General features: G+C 37.9%; 1 protein-coding gene and 1 pseudogene across 14 annotated transcripts in view; both read left to right on the plus strand.

The window, feature by feature from the left end:
• Window positions 1-18,020, plus strand: part of LOC147799642 (uncharacterized) — a 564,475-nt gene that overhangs the window by 404 nt on the left and 546,051 nt on the right. For 9 of the 14 annotated variants that reach the window (XR_015424661.1, XR_015424660.1, XR_015424663.1 and 6 more), the window contains exons 2-3: window positions 6,099-6,151; window positions 10,430-10,551. Coding sequence is in view for 5 of the 14 variants with exons in the window: in XM_087134147.1 (XP_086990273.1) it covers window positions 6,099-6,151; window positions 10,430-10,510 (134 nt within the window). In the remaining 9 variants the exon portion in view is untranslated. The remainder of the gene's footprint in view (window positions 1-6,098; window positions 6,152-10,429; window positions 10,552-18,020) is intronic. The other 5 variants (XR_015424664.1, XM_087134141.1, XM_087134145.1 and 2 more) reach the window with 3 other exon arrangements.
• Window positions 6-4,881, plus strand: LOC147799643 (uncharacterized; annotated as a pseudogene).

The following is an 18,020-nucleotide window of genomic DNA, read 5'->3' on the forward strand; positions in this document are numbered from 1 at the left end:
TAAGTTAAAAACCACTTTTTGTTTTCAGGACTTGCTAACGTTTTGACACAGCATGGTGCACTTTGCCTAGCTAGTTGCTAGTCGGTGATGCTGAGGCCCACCATGCGTGCCTACTGTTTACTGCGCACCGGAGTTAAATACATAAACCATTGAGCAAACAATGTGTGGTGTCAGTCATTTGTAAAAGTGTAGGACTAACCATGGAGGAAGGAAAACACGTTACCTAGCCCAGTGGATGTCGTCTACAAATTACAATACAGTGGAAATGTACTTCCAGTAGGTGTGACATGTATGAAATTAAAAATGTATAAAATTATATAAAGTTTGAAATTAGACAAATTCAGTGGTACAAACTGGTAAGGTCATACAATGTTTCTATGGGAAGTTACAACCCTTTGAAGTTTCAAAGTCATCAGAGCCTTTTTGTTTAAAATGTGGTTCACAAATTGTTCACTAAAACTACTTTAGTTCTACTGGAAAGAATAGCTAGCCTACATGTATGACAATACAGGACATTTGATGTTGTAGGGACTGTTGTAATACAGTGCATCACAACTGCGCGCATGTATTTCCCCATTCACAAATGTTGGCGATCGCGGTCTCGTGTTTCCGCTGTTGCACTCTGGGATAGCTTGATGTTCCCACGCTGTTTGGTGGTGTAATTTTGTCCTACATTGATAATAGCTGTTCCGACATCGAAATCCGCATGAAAATCGGCTGATTTTTGAGCCCAAAACGCCAATGTTCAGGTAAGGAACTAGATTTTTCTTGGTTTTAGGGTGAAGGGGTTGTGTGAATGTCGATGAATGCATTTTTAATCAATAGAATGGCATTGAAACTACTTGAAACAGCTTACCTCACGTGGGTATAGTACATGTACATCGCACACGATCGCAATCAATTTTTATGTTGGGACTCACGCTTCAACTTTCGATTGTTATGGCCTGATGGATATGTTGTGCAAGTGGTAGTTACTCATTTAAACATAATGGTGATCACTCATTAGTAAGATGCCACCAACATCATAGTTGAGGCTGTTCCATCATGTATGCTCACTCCCTGCTTATTGAATGGAATTATTTGCTTTCATTTTTAAACATTTTAAAATTATTTTTGTTTGTTTTTAAATTAGTTCCAAAATCTTTTGAAGTAATTGTTTTATTCTAGAAATATTTTCTGATAGGTACAGGCATAGATTTTCCCATCATTTTCATTCTGCCATGACATAACTTTCTTAAACTTGGTCAGTTATTGTAATTCCAATCCCTGGCTCTTGTGGGAAAGAATTATTGTTAAAAACACTTGGTTTGGGCTGAAGGAACTCTTAGCAACAGGGGTTGTGTTTTCTTGTGCAAATGGGAGTGTTATATTTTATAATCAATTTTATTATTTTTGTATTTTATTATTTTAGCAGTATGATTATTATTTACCATTACAGACTTTGACTGCCATCCAGGGCTGGGTACCATCCATCAAAATGGGAGTGACTTTAGAAGTATGGTGTCTCCGAGTTGGCCTCTTCTCTGCACTTTCATCCAGAGCTCAATGTCAACATTCTTCAAGTGAAGCGACAGGGAGTACATGTACATGTACCTTTAGTGTAGGTACTGGTTGCAGAACCTTTCTGGTAATTCTCCTGACTGTGGCTATGGGAAAGGCACCCTTCAGTTGTATACCAATTCATTATGAACCACTTCGAGTTTGTGGAGACATTGGACTCAATCCTGGACCAATGCCTCTAACATCACTTGATATGGACCTCCTTCAAAAGTTGAAACCTGCCGACAGCCCAATTTCACCCCTGAACATGCTGAACTTTGATCTGCTTAATGGACATGTTATTCAATTGTTCAACTTTAGAAAACAATATGGAGCCACTTAAAGTAATTATGCCCAATGGACAATGAAGTTTTAATAATTAAACCTGATTGCTTGGAAAATGATAGGGGCTGGGCTCGGCATTTCAGCGTACAATCAAAAGCACTTATTGGAATGCATGATAAGTTGAAAAAGAGCAACCATGGAAAAGATGTGAAGGACCAGTTGGAAGCATGGGAAAAGGATGTGTACAGTGTATGTGTTTCCTGAGATTTCTGGTCCACGACCTACATGTACATGTGAACCCAATCCTTCAACATTTGATATCAGCGTTCTGAAAACTGAACTTGACACGGTTAAATCATGGAATGAGTAGTTACATGTAGCAAGAGAAAATGAAGAACTGAAGCAGAATATCGAATTCCTGTCAAACGACCTGATGAAAAATTGCAGACTCTACAAAAGCATCATGAAAAATACCACAAGTCACAGGCTGCATCACCTCACAATGAGAAAAGAAAGCTGGAGAAAGACTACATGTATGATGAACTTTGTTCAAAAGGCAAAAACTGCAATAATCTCAACAAAGAATTACCAGAAACAGAGGAGATGTTGTCACAAGCCAAAGATGAGATTTATAACACTAACGATGAAGCTCTCGAAAGCAATCAGCTTGCTTGAACTGAATCTGCTTGCCCTGAAGAAAATACTCAGTTACCAAAAGCTTGGCAATCACATATTCCAGAGCACTGATTTGATATTATATTCTTGTCAATATTCTGATCATGGTGCTCCGCAGCTAGCCCTTCCAGTTTTTGTTGCTGGATGCAAGGTGCTGGGGTTGATCACAGCACCTCTGTGGAGGGTCACAGAAACCAATGGTCACATATATGAGATATGTGTGCCCGCTATACGAAGCTTCAGGAATATTTTAATGACTGTTTGAGCAGAGATACAGAGTTGTTCAAATTTATTGAGGGTGAAGCTTCACCATTTGATGAGCATTTGATTTCAAAAGATGAAGTTTACCACAGCCTCATTAAAGAATCTCCACATGGCAAAAATCACCTTAGGCATGATCTGATTCACCTTCACAGCAATTAATCACCTTTCAGGGAGAGTAGTGAAAGATTTCTACCTAATGGGCAATATCATGACTTACAAATGGACAGCAAATTTAAACAACAAACAGCATAGGTACCCAAACACAATAAGTTACCAGAGAGAGTGTTTGGGTATCTGGATTTTTTGCTAAAAAAGAGACCAAATGTGAAGTAAATAGGAAATGAAGCACAAGTTATGTTCAATTTTAATAAAATGGCAAATTATATCGACGCACTTTCAACTGAACAGTTGCACAAAGATATCCAGTCGGTCATAACAAAAAGAAAAGAATTGCAAGAAATGGTAAAACAACAGGAAGAAAAACGATACAAAGTCCTTCTACCAAATAAAAAGATAAAACAAACTCGAACAGGCAGAGCTGAACAAATTCAGAACCAGGGAAAAACTTACATCAATTATTATCGATGTTGGGCTGTGGCAATCAAAAGGAAACCGTTTATACCAAAATGCAGCAGTGCGAGTCTGATTGAGAATGCTTCAATGCGCTAAAAAACAAGATGCCAGTATGATTTTGAAGGAAATTTCTGCACCGGTATGTGCCCTCAGACGAGGGATTCATATATTCAAAAGGGGGTAAGGAAAATGCTTGGATAGAGGTACATGTACAAGAACATTTGTTCAGATTTATTGATGCTGCTCTTTCCGTTGGAAAAGGACAGTTTTTTTTAGAACAGTTCATGATGAATCATCTGTTGCCATGCCCTTGCTTGTTGGAAAACATGTAATTCACTACTTTGTTGAAATTTCAGATGGGAATGATCAGGAAATTAAATTTCCATATTCTGGTAAAAAACTGGTTCAACATAGTATTTAAGGATGATGATGATGATGTGTGTAGTTATCAACTGATCAAAGATTATCAAGAGCAAAACCTTGAAATTGTTCTAGAATAATAAGTACAGATGTGAATGTAAATTTGAATGTTTACCTAAGAATTTACACTGGACACAAGTCCATGTTACAAAGCTCACTTTATTTAATTCTTTGTATTCAAAGTTTAACCATCACTGTAGTCACACTGTTGGCAACTGTTGAATAGTCCGATGAATGGTTATTGGTCCGGATCTCTTCATTGATATCTTCTGATATTTTAATGATAACCTGTAAGAAGTAGAAAAAGAAAAACTTTTCAACGTCAATGAAATGGGCATTCTTTCAATACATTAAGGAAATAAACACCTACTGATGATTATGTTTTCTGGTAGCATTTTGCATTTGTTTAATTAGAAGTAATTTACCATGGATGATAAACAGTGTTCAGTTATTACATGTATGTCTTTACTGTTATTCAAACCTTTGAATAACAGTATATGACACAGTAACAGTATATGAGGTTCTTATTATATACGATACGGCTCAATAGATATTCCATGTTAATTTGTTGACTGAATTGTTTACTTCTCTAGTTGGTATTCAGCAAGAATTTAACAAAATACTAATTTTCTCATACAGCAATAGGCGCAGACTCAACAGAAATCGTAAAATGTGTTTGTCATAAGGTGTAAAATCACCATGTTCATTCTGTATGGAAAGAATCTTGTTAATTAGACACGTAGTCTTTGTTTTTGGTTAATTTGTTTATGTTGTTTCTATGGTAACCACAGATGATAACCAATAATAAGTTGTGTCTGAATTGTTATTTATCAAATCGACATCCTTTTGGCTGTAAGATATTACTTGTTTAATTTGTTTACTTGTTTCCTACATTAGATGAGCTACATGTATTTTTTGAAGAAAACAAACTGATTATCCAAAAGTTGGCAAAATTTCTTCTAAATGTTGCATATTCCACATAGAATCAATTCCTGTAGTCTGTATGTGATTTGTATTTTTTATTTTCCGTATATAATAAAAGAAAGGATTTATTGTTTACCTGTGTTTCCATGGTAGTGATAAATAAACGTTGTCTGCGTAATTGCAGCGTGGACAGGTCTGTTACACGTGTCTGTATGTCTGCTTTCAGTGGGAGAAAAAAAAAGTAAATACAATTTGTTTTTCAATAATTCCTGTTTCTATTTGGATACCTTTTTGTTCACATGTTTATCTAACCCAATTATTAACAAGATGACCCAAATTTTACCAAGTTTGCCACAGACATTTTATAAAAACAAAAGCACTTCTGGTGAAACTTTAAAAATCTGTAGCTTTGCTGTTCAAGGCCGGGCTTTCACTATTTTGGTGTAGCTTTGTGCAGAACTACATACTCTGTATAGCTACAATGTAACTACTTAAAAACAGTAAATTAACAAAGGAATCCTTTTGATGTCGGTGCCTTTTTGTAGTGTGTTACCATTATTTTTGCAATTTTAAGCAATAAACCCCCAAAGCAAGCGTGATACTGTACAAAACAGAAATGTAAAAATGGTTCATGCAAAAAGAAAAACAAACTGGAAAATACAAAACTGAACAATATTATGTTAGTAGAAGTTATCTAAAAAAACTTGTATAGAAACACATTCAGAAAGAATAAAAAGACATTTAAAAGCCTTATGGAATTCAAGCCTTATGGAAAAGAGCAAATGTGATGAAAGTAAGTGTAAACTTATAAATCTGAATCTAAAAAAACATGCATCAAGGTTGTTGTTAAAACCAATATAGTTTTGAAAGACTTTTATCATGCGCAAGCGCAATGGGGACTTTTTGCCCGATTCACATCACATCAGCCTTCTTTTCAAAGCTTTATTTTACCCGGTGTGAGATCTTGCGGAAGAAAGAAAACTGGCAATATCGACAAAAATTTCCTCAGAAACCTTGTTTTGCCACCAATCTTAACAATTTAAAAGCCTAAGTGGTACAACTTACATGTAATCTTACTCGTCAATAGATGGCAGCATTTTTCGACTTGGTTTGTCAAGCGAGGGCAGGCAAACCAAAAATGTACCAGTTGCTGCATCAAGCGCCATCTAAGTGAATATGGCAGCGCGCACGATGGTCAGCGGATTTGGTTGGTCTGATTTTGTCTGCTTTTGCAAGAAGGGAGCTACAGTACATCTTTGAAATTATCTCAACATTTAATGAAAGCCTTATGAACATTTAAGAGTAATTATCCCCTTGTGAACAAGACCAGAGAACTGAACTCAGGGACAGGTGGACACTCGCATTCTAACTTTGTTGATTGGCCTGAGCAGCCATTTATTGAATTTGACACATTTCAGGTTCTCACCCGAAGCTGGTGAAGAGGAACTGCAAATATCTTACATGCGTTCAGGTAAAGTATAGATATTCAGCAAAACGTACAGAGATTGTTCCCGCCCGAAACTCGTGACGTGGAGCAACTCACGTCAGCAAAATCAGCAAAATCATCAGCAAAATGTATAAAGATATCAGCAAAACGTACGAAAAAGCAATTATCAGGATTTGTTTCCACCCAAAGCAGATGGAGTGGTAAATCAATTTTGCAGTGTTCCTGTGCAGAACAAAGCCTTCGATATGCAAATTCAAACAGCAATTACAAATTACAGAATACAAAATTACCCAATTTTCATGAACAAATTAACGAGGATCCAGTCCAGTACACAATATCTTGCTGGAATATCAGTCAACTAATAAGCATTTTCAAAAACCACTAACAACTATTTACGTCAAACGACAGGAATTGGTGAGTACCAAATGGCTTTCCTTAATTTGGCCCTTAATAATCTAGTGCTTCCCCCAATTAAGGACGGGGTCAGGCGTTTCCTTTCGGCACATTCCCTGAAGTGTCATTAATAATAATACAGTGACTTAAAAACGGAGGTCAATTTTGAGGTCCATGAATGAAATTTGCCCCAACACCCACCAAAGTCGGTGACTTTGCCAATTCTGAGGAGGGCAAAAAACCCCCGTAAAACCATTAACCCTAACTCCCTAGGGTATGTACAAAATTATATTAAAATTGGGGGACTCAGGACTGTTAGGGTTAAGGAAAAAAGGGGGAAATTCCCTTCTTGTTCCTTAAACCTGGCAACCGAGTACAGGAATTACCGGATCGCTGTCGATAACTCTAGAATCAGCAAAGTGGACTACCGACGGAAAGTGCATCAAAATGTTTTGCAAAGCAACAAAAGAGGCATTGAAGTAAGCTACGGTTGACAGGTGGTGGCACTGAACAGGGTGGAGGATGGTTGCTTTTGCAAAAACAGACAGATTTTTCTCTTCGCCAACCAAACGCCACGGCTACTCAAGCAAAAGTGACCAGGAGTTCTCTCCAGAGCTACCAACATCTTAAGGTCATGCCAGTAACTACATGTAGTTCAAGGCATTAAATCACCGTGCAAACAACCGTGAGTGACCACTACTGACCCACGTAGTCACAAGGATCCTCCAATGTCTCACGGTGATAAATTATTTAAAGCTGCAATTTATTTTGCCTCAAATTGATTAAGAGCTGGAATAGCTTGTTTGGGACAGAGCAATATTCAATCGAAAAAGGACAGTTTTGTGTGACGACAAAATAGGAAATGTCTTAACTTGGATGTGAGTGTTAAACATGTACATGTACCTTCGTCAAGAACTGCAAGATTTGTAGAAACCTTACAGTTCTGGAAGTAGTGTAAATGGAAAGTGAAGACAACGTCCTACCTGAGGCTGAGCTAAAGACTACCCATATAAAATGCATTAATTGGAAGAAAAACTGAAGCAACTAATCATGGCAACTTTTGTTTATTTTCAATGTGTAACCTTACAAGTGTCTTGGTTAAACAGCTACTGTAGCCTGGGCCTCTTTGACTACATTTCCATGATTTGAAATGTTAACAGTCTAATATATAGTGTGCTCTCCTTTATTTCTGATTACTTAGACTGGCTTTTTTTATCCATACTGCCCTTACAGACCAAACGTCATACAAGACCTACCTTAGCAAAAAATGTCATTCAAATGGGTATACATGTATTTATAGCACTACACTGATGTTACACACCACTGTAAAAACAGGATGTTGGTAAAAGTTGGAGGTAACCAGAGGTAGTCAGAGGTACATGTACATGTACAGAAGTTATTTTATTCTTCATTAACAACGATTATAAAATATCCTCATTTGTATAGCGTGTCTGAACATCAACTGCACCTGCAACAGTATTCACATGATTTTACTCGAAAACTTATGAAAAATGACAAAGAATTTCTTTAATTAAGGCCTACATGTATGTATCAGGTGCATATTATTTTGTTTCCTTATTTACCCACCCTGACAACCGTAAATCATCCTAAATGGAATAATACGCCAGGCCGGAGTTAGCAAACCAACTCTTCACTCGATTTCTGCAGGTTGAGTAAAAGTAGTTCAAACATACGGTTCTTGAAAAATTATCCAAAATTACAAAATGTCTGAAATGAATGCTACAAGTGTTTTTCTCTTTATTTATTGACCAAAACATCCGTAAAATGTTCTCTATGGCATAGCATGTCAGGCGGGAGGTAATACATGTCTTGTAATATAAAAGTATGATATGGTACACGTACATGTAACTCAATTTCTGGCATGTGTGGGATGACCTGGAAGCTGATTTAAAGTACATGGAATTCAAACTACTGTAACTTGAAAAATCATCAAATATGACAATATTCAGGATGAATTCTTACAGAAGAAATCATCAATTTTATTTCTTCATTAAATTTTAGGGCAGTTGTTTTGTGTGTGTACGTGTCCAGTGCATGGCGGTGCTAAAAAGGTATAAAAATAACCGTGTATCCAGGTAGGCGGGTAGGGGGTCACAGGGTCATTGCCACAGGTACATGTAGGTAGGTGAAAAGGAGAGGCAGTGAAGGATAGGATAAAGGAGATGGGGGTAGAGATGTAAAGTGGTTAAACTGGGTAGCCATAAAGATAACAGACTCAGGAAGTACGAAAAAGCTGCTTGTGTGATATTAACCTCATTTATTTCTTTCATTGGAACTCGTGCTCACAACAGAGTGAATTATGTTAGCTTATAGCTCTAAAACTGAACGTGAAGCTTGCTGTGGAGCTCCTTGTCAATCAGTGTTGGTCATTGGAGGATTCCAAAAGATAAAGTATGATAAGGAATCTAATGTTCACAATTCAAGATACACACTTGGCAAATTTTTAACTTTTTTTTCTGTGAAGAGAAATAAGCAAACTTTATGTGATAACTGTAATTTTAAAGTCATTTCATTTTACAAATACATGTCAGTCGTAATGTCAAAGTACACTGTCGAATTATTCGTATTAGCGACAGAGGCAATTAATTTGTGGTTACATGACACCGTGGGTGATTAGAGAATTAGCCTGTGAGATAACAGAAGCATCTTTGAAGGATCTTCCAGTATGTTAACAACTGTTTACATGAAAATTAAGATGCCTGTTATTTTAAAAGACACATCAACATTTTAACAATTAGTTCTTTGATACCTTCATTTGAACAAAAGAACTAACAAATTCAGCTTCTGCATTGAACTCGAAAACAGAGTTCAGTCAATGCAGATGCATCCCACTGAATTTGCTTTAAATCCTTCTGACATCGACAACATCAAGTCTGGGCCTTTGGGTCGCAGAGGGGGGCAAGGTGATCGCTGCCCCCTTCTTCCTTAAAAAAGGGCAGTTTCCCAGAGGAAGTTCTTGTGATGCCCATTGATCTACGTGTACGTGCAGAAATTCCTACTTCTGGACCTTGAGGTTTCAAAGGCCAAGTCTCACAGCTCTTCTTTGAGGCTGCATTGCAGACACATCCAGTGACTGGCATCCAGCAGCTGACTATATATTCCAACCTTTGAAACACACTCAATATGGAGCCAATCAAGATATCCCTTGCAGAACTACATCTTTTTGGATTCTTGTGGTTTGTTACAATCATCAGTGATGTAACAAGTGGACCATGTTACCTATATCAAACTACATGTGTTTCTGATATTCACCAAGTACACTGTACATGTAGGTCATGGTGTTGCCACCATTTGGGGGTTGGTGAGATATACATGTAGGAAGTGTAGACACTGACAAATTGGTATCTTTGCGAAAAATTCTATGATTCCTGCGGTCTTTTTGGGTTGAGTCTGGACTTAGTTGCCAACTATTTGGTCTTCAGACTTCTGTTACAACCAGTGGTCTTTATTGATAAGCCTTTTTTTTGTATTTTGACAGACCTTTATTTGTACCATGGTTACAGTGTAGCAGATGAATTTAGTTTTACAATAGTTTGCCTTAGAATGTACATGTACATGTACAATGTCAAGCAGAAAAATAAAGCACACGTTAAAGAACAATATTTAGGTAAAGGGTGAAGCATAAATTTGCCTTTGTACCCTAACCTCTTGACAGACATACATGTACACCTGTACATATTATAACATAGGACAATACAAGACATGAAAATGTTTTTGGCAATGACACACACGGACAAACACTGACAGGCAGGAGATAATGGAATGCATCAAAATCCAATTCTAGTCGGTACAGGTGATCTATTCAGAAAGAATTAGATTACAAAATCTTGGTGAATATTTTTTTTAGTAAATAATTGAATCTACTGTAATTTGCCATTTTCTACCTAGACAGTTGTTAAGAAGTTAACATCCAGCCTGTTCCTACTTATTCATCTCTTTGCCATCAACCTTTCAAGACGACATCACTAATTGATTAAGAGAAGAGTTAGAATGTATGCATCCAAAAATTGGTAAGTTTATTTCCATTCCTGAGCAGTGCAGGATTTTCATTACAGCTCATGAATGAAAAGTACTTGAGTTTCATTAATGAATCCTGAAAGCTTATTTTCCCTTTGTCTCAGTCACAAAAATAAGAGGGAAAAGTTGTTTTTATATTTTTGGTCAGTTGCACAAATTTTCCTTTGTTCCCCATTCATCAAACTTGGCTTTCTCATCGTGAGAAATGTGTGGATAACAGTTCAGATGACCTCAGAGGGATGCTCTTTTTTGGCTTGCGCATCTCAACCAACCAGGACTGGGTAATTTAAATCATGTTGGTTAAAATCACCTGAGCACTGATTTTAATCACAGTTTCAATCCAATGACTATATGAACAATAATTACTGATTTAAAGCACTCTTTTGTAAAGAGCGGTATCTCCTTTTCCAGAGCAATTAAACCAATCGACTCAAAGTACAACATGTCATCACACATTCAGATATCCTTTCATTTCATCAGCATTTGACTGAACAGAACTTTGGATTTGAACAAAGTTGTGTAATATTTTCACAGTAAATGTGTGAGGGTCATTTGATTATCTGTCAAGCCAAGTGTCTTTTGGAGAGACTGTGTATGAAAAGTGAACTGTTTACACTCCAGCATGAAATGCTACTGAAAATCTTCAGTTGTACCGCATGAATCGCGAATGCTGTTATCAGGGTATTTGTTATGGAGGAATTTTGAGTACTTTACAGATGTACCTAGGCAATGTCTTTTGGGCAGTTCCGTATGGGAATTGAGAAAAATGACAAATTTAAAGCTGATGGAATAAAAATCTAGTTTTTTGTGCGGTGTCAATAAATGTGCAACTGGCACGGAGCCAAAAAATGTTTTTGAAAGTAAGGCAAATTAAAAAAAAAATGCTTCTCGTCCAGATTTTTGAAAAAACAAAGAAAGAGGGGCTTTTTATTTTGTATTGGTTTTCAAGATGGCCGCCATTTCAAAATTTCCTGCCAGTGTTTCCACTGTTCAAAGACATGTTAAAATGAAAGACAAGTTGGACAAAAGAACTGAATATATTTACAGTGTCGTTTAGTGTTGTATTGGCCTACAGTGAACAGGTTATTAGATGCATTTGCCTTAACTTCCAAAAGTCAAGATTTATCTTGGATGAGTAATTTTACAGATAAAATCAAGCACCAAATGCCAACTCTCAAAATCTACAAGTGTACACGCCAAGCTGTAAATAAAAATGTGTTTGTTTTTTTCATAAACATGGGAAGATTGATTAAAAATATTTGAGGCAATTTTTTTTCTTTACATTTTGTCGGTTTACTTTTGGAAGTCGTTTTTTTTTACTACTGAGATTTTACCCCCGAGGCTGGTTCCACAAGGTTGACTAGAAATGGTCAACTACATTGCATTTGAATATGGTCAGTCCAACTGTTGTTAATAATACTTACATGTACATGTACATTTACACGTAACATGTAGCTTACATGTATATGGTTGAGATCAAATCACTCTAGATGTCTGCATTGTAGATGACTGCATTACAGTTCTTCATTTCTAATAATACATGTACATGTACATACATGTACATGTACGCGTTACTTGTATACTTGTATGGACAATTACATGTATATTGTGATTTCACAGCACATTAGGTTATTCAGTGTTCCTAGTTTGTGTAATTCTGTGACCATGGTTAATGTAAATTGTACATGTATGCTGTTGGATACATGTACATGGAACAAGTCCTACATGTACCCCACAAACTAAAGCAGGATTAAGCAGTTTGAAGTTGACAAATGTAATTTGAAACAACTGCCTTGTTTCTGATCACAACTCGGGGTTCAGAAGTTGGAAATTTCACGCTCTATTCCAATACACCCTTGTTGCTACATGTACAGGTGTAAAACTTGTAATAGCTTTCAGATAGGCATGCAGATTCATTGTATCATGGTCTACATGTATATTAACATGATTAAAGCTGAAAAACATGCCCAGATTAAAAAAAGAAAGATTGCTGTTTAAGAATCGGCACTTTTCAAGGTACATGTACATTTCACATGTTGTAATCCCAATACCACTGCCTTTTTTTTCGAAAAATGACAGAGTATGGAATATTTGTAAGTATTAATACCCTAAAACTGTTGCTACAATAAAGTTGGTGCTATACATGTACATGTACATAAAAAGATAAATGGGTACCTGTGGCCTCTACATGTATGTTATAGATTTCATAGAATTTGTTTTAAAAATTATGTTAGAAAAATCATGCTTCATATTTACTAACGTAATTCTGTTACTGAAACATTCTTGGCCTTGGACCTTTCTTCATGTAGGATGTTTCAATATTTTAATCCTGGTTTGATGGTAGGGCCATAACCAGACCTTATTGAAGTGTTTGCAGTCAGGAAGGTCATACGACTAATTCATAACAGGGAAAATACACATATTACAGTCAATTTTGTTCTGAAATGTAATTCTGTTATCAAGGAATTGCCTTATTACTGTACATGTATGTACATCTACATGTACATGTAGATGGATTTCTTGTGGGCATCTTTTTCCCAGGTTTGCAGGCCCATTGCCTGACCAGAAACTGGGGGGGTGTCTTCAACTCCAAAATTGAACCTTTGGCACGTGATAACACATGTTTTTTCTAAAAAGGCTTATCATAATGTGCTTTGGAACAAGACAAGTTACATGTTTGTCGTGAACCGAAGGATGCATGTAAGACTTGTAAAGTATACTTCAGTTTTCAGTATTCAAGGCGTGTGATAAATTGGCCTGGTGTGAATTTGCTCTTGACCTGGCGCCCTGAATCGGACGCTGGGTGACGAGCAAATGGTATGACCATTATTATTAAAAGTCTCAGAAAATTCCACAACAAATTATAGAAGTTCGATAAAAATTGATCAATTCTAGTAATTCATTATTGACTCCACTCACTTACCGAACTAAAACTTGTAAAACATATTTTGGGGCGCATTTAAAAGTAATCCTTTTCCTTGTACATGTGTATGTACATTGTAAAATAGACACATGTACGTGTCTATATGCCTGTTAAATTTCCTTGTAGCATATGCTGTAACCCAGTGTAAAACAATCCAAACAGTATTACATGTACATGTATGTGTGACTGCTGCAATCTCTGAACACACCTTAAATGTACTGGCCTTAATCTTATCATGGAGGAAGGATACAGAAGGAGTTTGAACTGCCTGGGCTATGACATCTTGCCGATTACCACTTTCTGGCATGCCCGGTATGTCCATAGCCAGAGCCCAGTGCACACCTGCTACCCACCACCTGTTTTGCAACCGTAAGCTCCCTTTGTACCCCATGATCATCGCTGAAATTTTTCGTTGGTAATCTGAATCCCTAAAATGTTGTGTACTTTACACCTACATGTACATGTAAATTGGTGCCAACACATTAGGGGTCATAGGCAATTTCATCTGTACATATACATGTACATGTATGTACTAGTACCTTAGTTCATCCATCTCGAGCAACCTCTCTCTAGACGCTGAGCTGAACTCCTGTGTAGGCAGAGCATAAACAGCTATTGCCCACCTAGCCAAGAGGGCGTGGGACAACTCCATGCTTACCACCAATATCAAGATGCAGGTGTTCTGAGCCTGCATCCATAGCACTCTTCTTTACAGCAACGAGGTGTGGACCTGCATGTAATACACCTGTCCAGAATGCAGACTCAGTGCTTTCTGCCTCTGCAGCCTGAGAAGGATACTTGATATCACCAGGGCAGGACTGTGCGCCTAACAGCAAGGCTCCTGAAGGTCACAGGTATACCAAGCATGTTTGTGCTGCTGTCTTGGCCTAGCCTTCATTGGCTTGGCCATGCCAGCCACATGCCAGATAGCTCAACATCAACCCTAAAGACTGGGAAGCTCTTGCTGCCAATTGAGCCAGCTGGAAGCAGGCTGTCAGAGCAGTAACCCTGGCTGGCGAGCAACAGAGAGAGGCCAGGTGAAGGAGAAAAGGAGACGCAGACACCATCAAGCTAGTAAACCCCTATGAACCCAGGCACAGGCTTCACTTGCAGCATTTGCAACAGAGCCTGCCTTTCAAGGATTGGTCTGTTCAGCCACAGCAGGTGCTTCAAGTCAACCACTGATTGACCAACTCAGGCTACCGGTACATTCAGACAACGTTTTAAATTCACTTAAAATGGTAGTTACAGTACACCTGATTTGGTGTAACTTTTGCATTGAAACGATGTCTGGACGCTTTCTAAGTTACACCAAATCAGTTTTATTTCAGAGTTAAAATAGGGATTTAAACCACCTCGGAGGGAGGGTTTAGCATTGAACCAAAATGGTTTTTGCTAAAAACGTATCCGGTTTTTGCCAGTGCATTGAACTAGAGTTATGCATTAGCTTTTCTTTGGTGTGCTTTTGTTATAAACAATGAGGTATACAATGTAACCGCATGCTGAACGACCCATACAATGCTGTCACCCTCCAAAACTGCCATTACAACGTGGGAAAAAGCGGTCACTCTCGTCTGCCTCTCTGTGGTATATTGTCAGAACTGCCGCTGTACTCGGGAAAAAGCAATACATCCTTGTTGTATTTGCCTTCTAAGGATGCCTAAGACTGGTAATACGTCTGTGGCTGTGGACTGCTGATGAGCATTTTTCTAGGGCAACCATAATTTGTTGCATCGCAATGATATATGAACAAGTGTCTCCCAATAGAGCACCATGTTGCAAACATAACACAAACGCTGGTACCCGGGTGACATTCAGCATGTTTGTACCTATACAGTAAGTATATCGGCAACCAGTCCAAACCTGCTTCAAGTGCACGCCGGCCATGTGTGTATGTAAACAAACTTAAGTGGGATTTATTTAAATGAGTGGAAGTTCTTCAGGACCCCAAGAAAAGGAGATAAACCGTTTTGGGTGAAACCTGCTAAATTAAAATTGTTCCATAGGCTCGGTGAGTTTTAATTTTATGACCGCCATCTGTGGTGAATGACCATTTTAACTTTTACCATTTTCACTAACACAGTGTCTGAACATAGCCTCAGGTGCAGCTCCATTGTCTTCTGAGACTGACGGATGCCAACAAGTGTTTAGTGGTTGGGCAGTGGTCATTTCCACATGTGTCGTGTAGCACAATCCAATTTCTTGTTAGAGGCTATGCAAGGGGAAGGTGGAGTGAGTGAGGGAACTGTGTGATGTGCTAACCCTGGTGCCTTCTCCAGTATTGAGACAAATCAGATTGTTATTGATGTCATCAATAATTTATCCATTGTCGTCAAGTTCAGAGTTGCCACACAGAAGGTTGTGACTGTTGAAATCACAGCCGACAATGTAAGGCTTGCTGGCACATGTATGTACATGTACATTCAATGATCTGATTTGGAATTCCACAGAAGTGTTAGAACCTGTTTTGTACATGACGGCACTACCATACTTTGTCATGAAAGCACACTCACCACCACTTTTCTTGTTAGTATTGTTTCATGTCAATAGACATCACAACCAGGTAATCTAAAAAAAAAATTATCATCTTTTAACCAAATTCCTAAGATGTAAGTAATATCTGGTTTAGTGGGCCAAGAATGAATCTATAGCTTTGTTCAATTCTTTGTAGTGGGCTATGAGTGATTGTGCACTCCATTGTAAAATAATTCAACCTGTGATAATGAGGTAAATATTCATGATGATGTGTTGGGATTGCCTTAGGGGAATGACTTGCATTTTGCTAAGTAGACTACATGTACATGTATGTAGTTGCTTGTGCTTCATTTGGGGTGATATTGCCATATTCTGTTTTCCTTGCACCAGTTGGTGACTGCGATGCTGTTCTATGTCTTTTTTAACTCTTACCCCCTAGGCTCCTGCAGTAGAAAGTATGCTGAACCTCACAAAATCCAACAGGTTCATGTACTTGTCTATGTACTTGTACATGCATATTACTGTACCAAACCTGATAAACTCCAACAGAATGAGCCTGTTGGAGTTTGAGTTTGATATGGTATGGATGGGTCTATGTAGTATAGGATGACTTAAACTGAACAGTACCAAACCTGACAAAATCAAGCACAGTCCAACAATTGGTACAGCAAGCCAGACACTGCACACATTGACCCGTGTGTGTCCCAACTCACACAGAATCCGACACCACCTTTCATTCCAAGTCTCACAAAATTCAACAACAAGTTCCTCAGGTACGGTACAAAACCTGCCAAAACCTCACAAAACCTGCTGTTGGAGTATGGCAGGTTTTGGGCAGTTGGGGTTAATGTTGTCTAGATTTCTCAGGTCTAGTTTGAAGGTGATTACATGTAGTTACAGATTTTTGCAGCTGTTCTCTGGTCATGTATAATTGATAGTATCTCAGATTTGCATTACCCTAGTGAAGTGAGTAGTTCCAAGATGTTTATCTCACTGCAGAGGCGTTGATGTCCGGGGTCCATTTGCTTGGCTGTCCTATCTTCAGTTTGGGTAGTGGCATCCTTTTGTTATTTGGCAGGTAATGTGGTTTGGGATTATATTAAGCATATACATTGTGTGATACTCTGATGTTTTGTATTCCTCTTTCCTGTTAGATAGAGTTGCACCCACAGTGAGCCAATGCACTTTAAATGTTGTTCCCCACATTTGCCGCATTTAACCTGATCTTTTTGTCAGCATTGCTCATACGAATGGAATCTTCCACATCAGACACATCTTGTTGGACTGCGTCAATTACTAGCAATATGACCAAGTTATTGGCAGTTGAAGCTTCATGTTATAGGTGAAATGATGGGTTAACTCAAAAGTTTTCATATCCCAGTTGGAATGTGCCAGGTAGAGTGGGTGTACTGAAGGTTAGGCAGACAGAGACTTTTTCCAGTTGGCCGTATGTTCTGCACAGCAGGCATTTAACCTCCAAAACTCTCGCTTGCAGGCTTCTGGTATTCCATTGGGATTCCAGTGACGACTGCCTTGCTTTGGGTTTTTTGATTTAGCAAATTTGGTAGAACTTTGAGGCCCATTGGTCATGTTGCCACATGGCTTATAGATTTCTTGCCTGGGCAGGAGTATGACATCTAGCGGTTATATCCCCTTGGTCCTTCTTCATTCATTCATTCATTATGGTTTATTAAAACATGAATGGCAGCCATTGGGCTGAATTTAACATGTTTTTACAATTTAAAAACCATTAAAATATTACAAAATAATTACAAAATGTAAACCTTAAATCGTAAAACACAAATACTGATATTAAGAAAAATTAACTCATTTAAATTTTTTATCATAGAAGCTATTGCACTACTTTGAAATCATTTAGTTTTACAACTGTATTGTACATACATGTATTTCTCAGTATTCCTCAGATCATGAGATATTGGTTGTTTTGTACAAAGCCATTTCATCCCAATTGCGCTTTTCTCCAAAGACAGTGTAAAATCTGTACACAGTTTATCCCTCTTTTGTAGTGACTGTAAATCACATGCTTGCAAAGCTGGATCATAC

This window comes from Acanthaster planci, linkage group LG03 (genome assembly GCF_054643075.1).
Source record: "Acanthaster planci isolate LZ-2023a linkage group LG03, COTS_SCS, whole genome shotgun sequence".
NCBI lineage: Eukaryota > Metazoa > Echinodermata > Asteroidea > Valvatida > Acanthasteridae > Acanthaster > Acanthaster planci.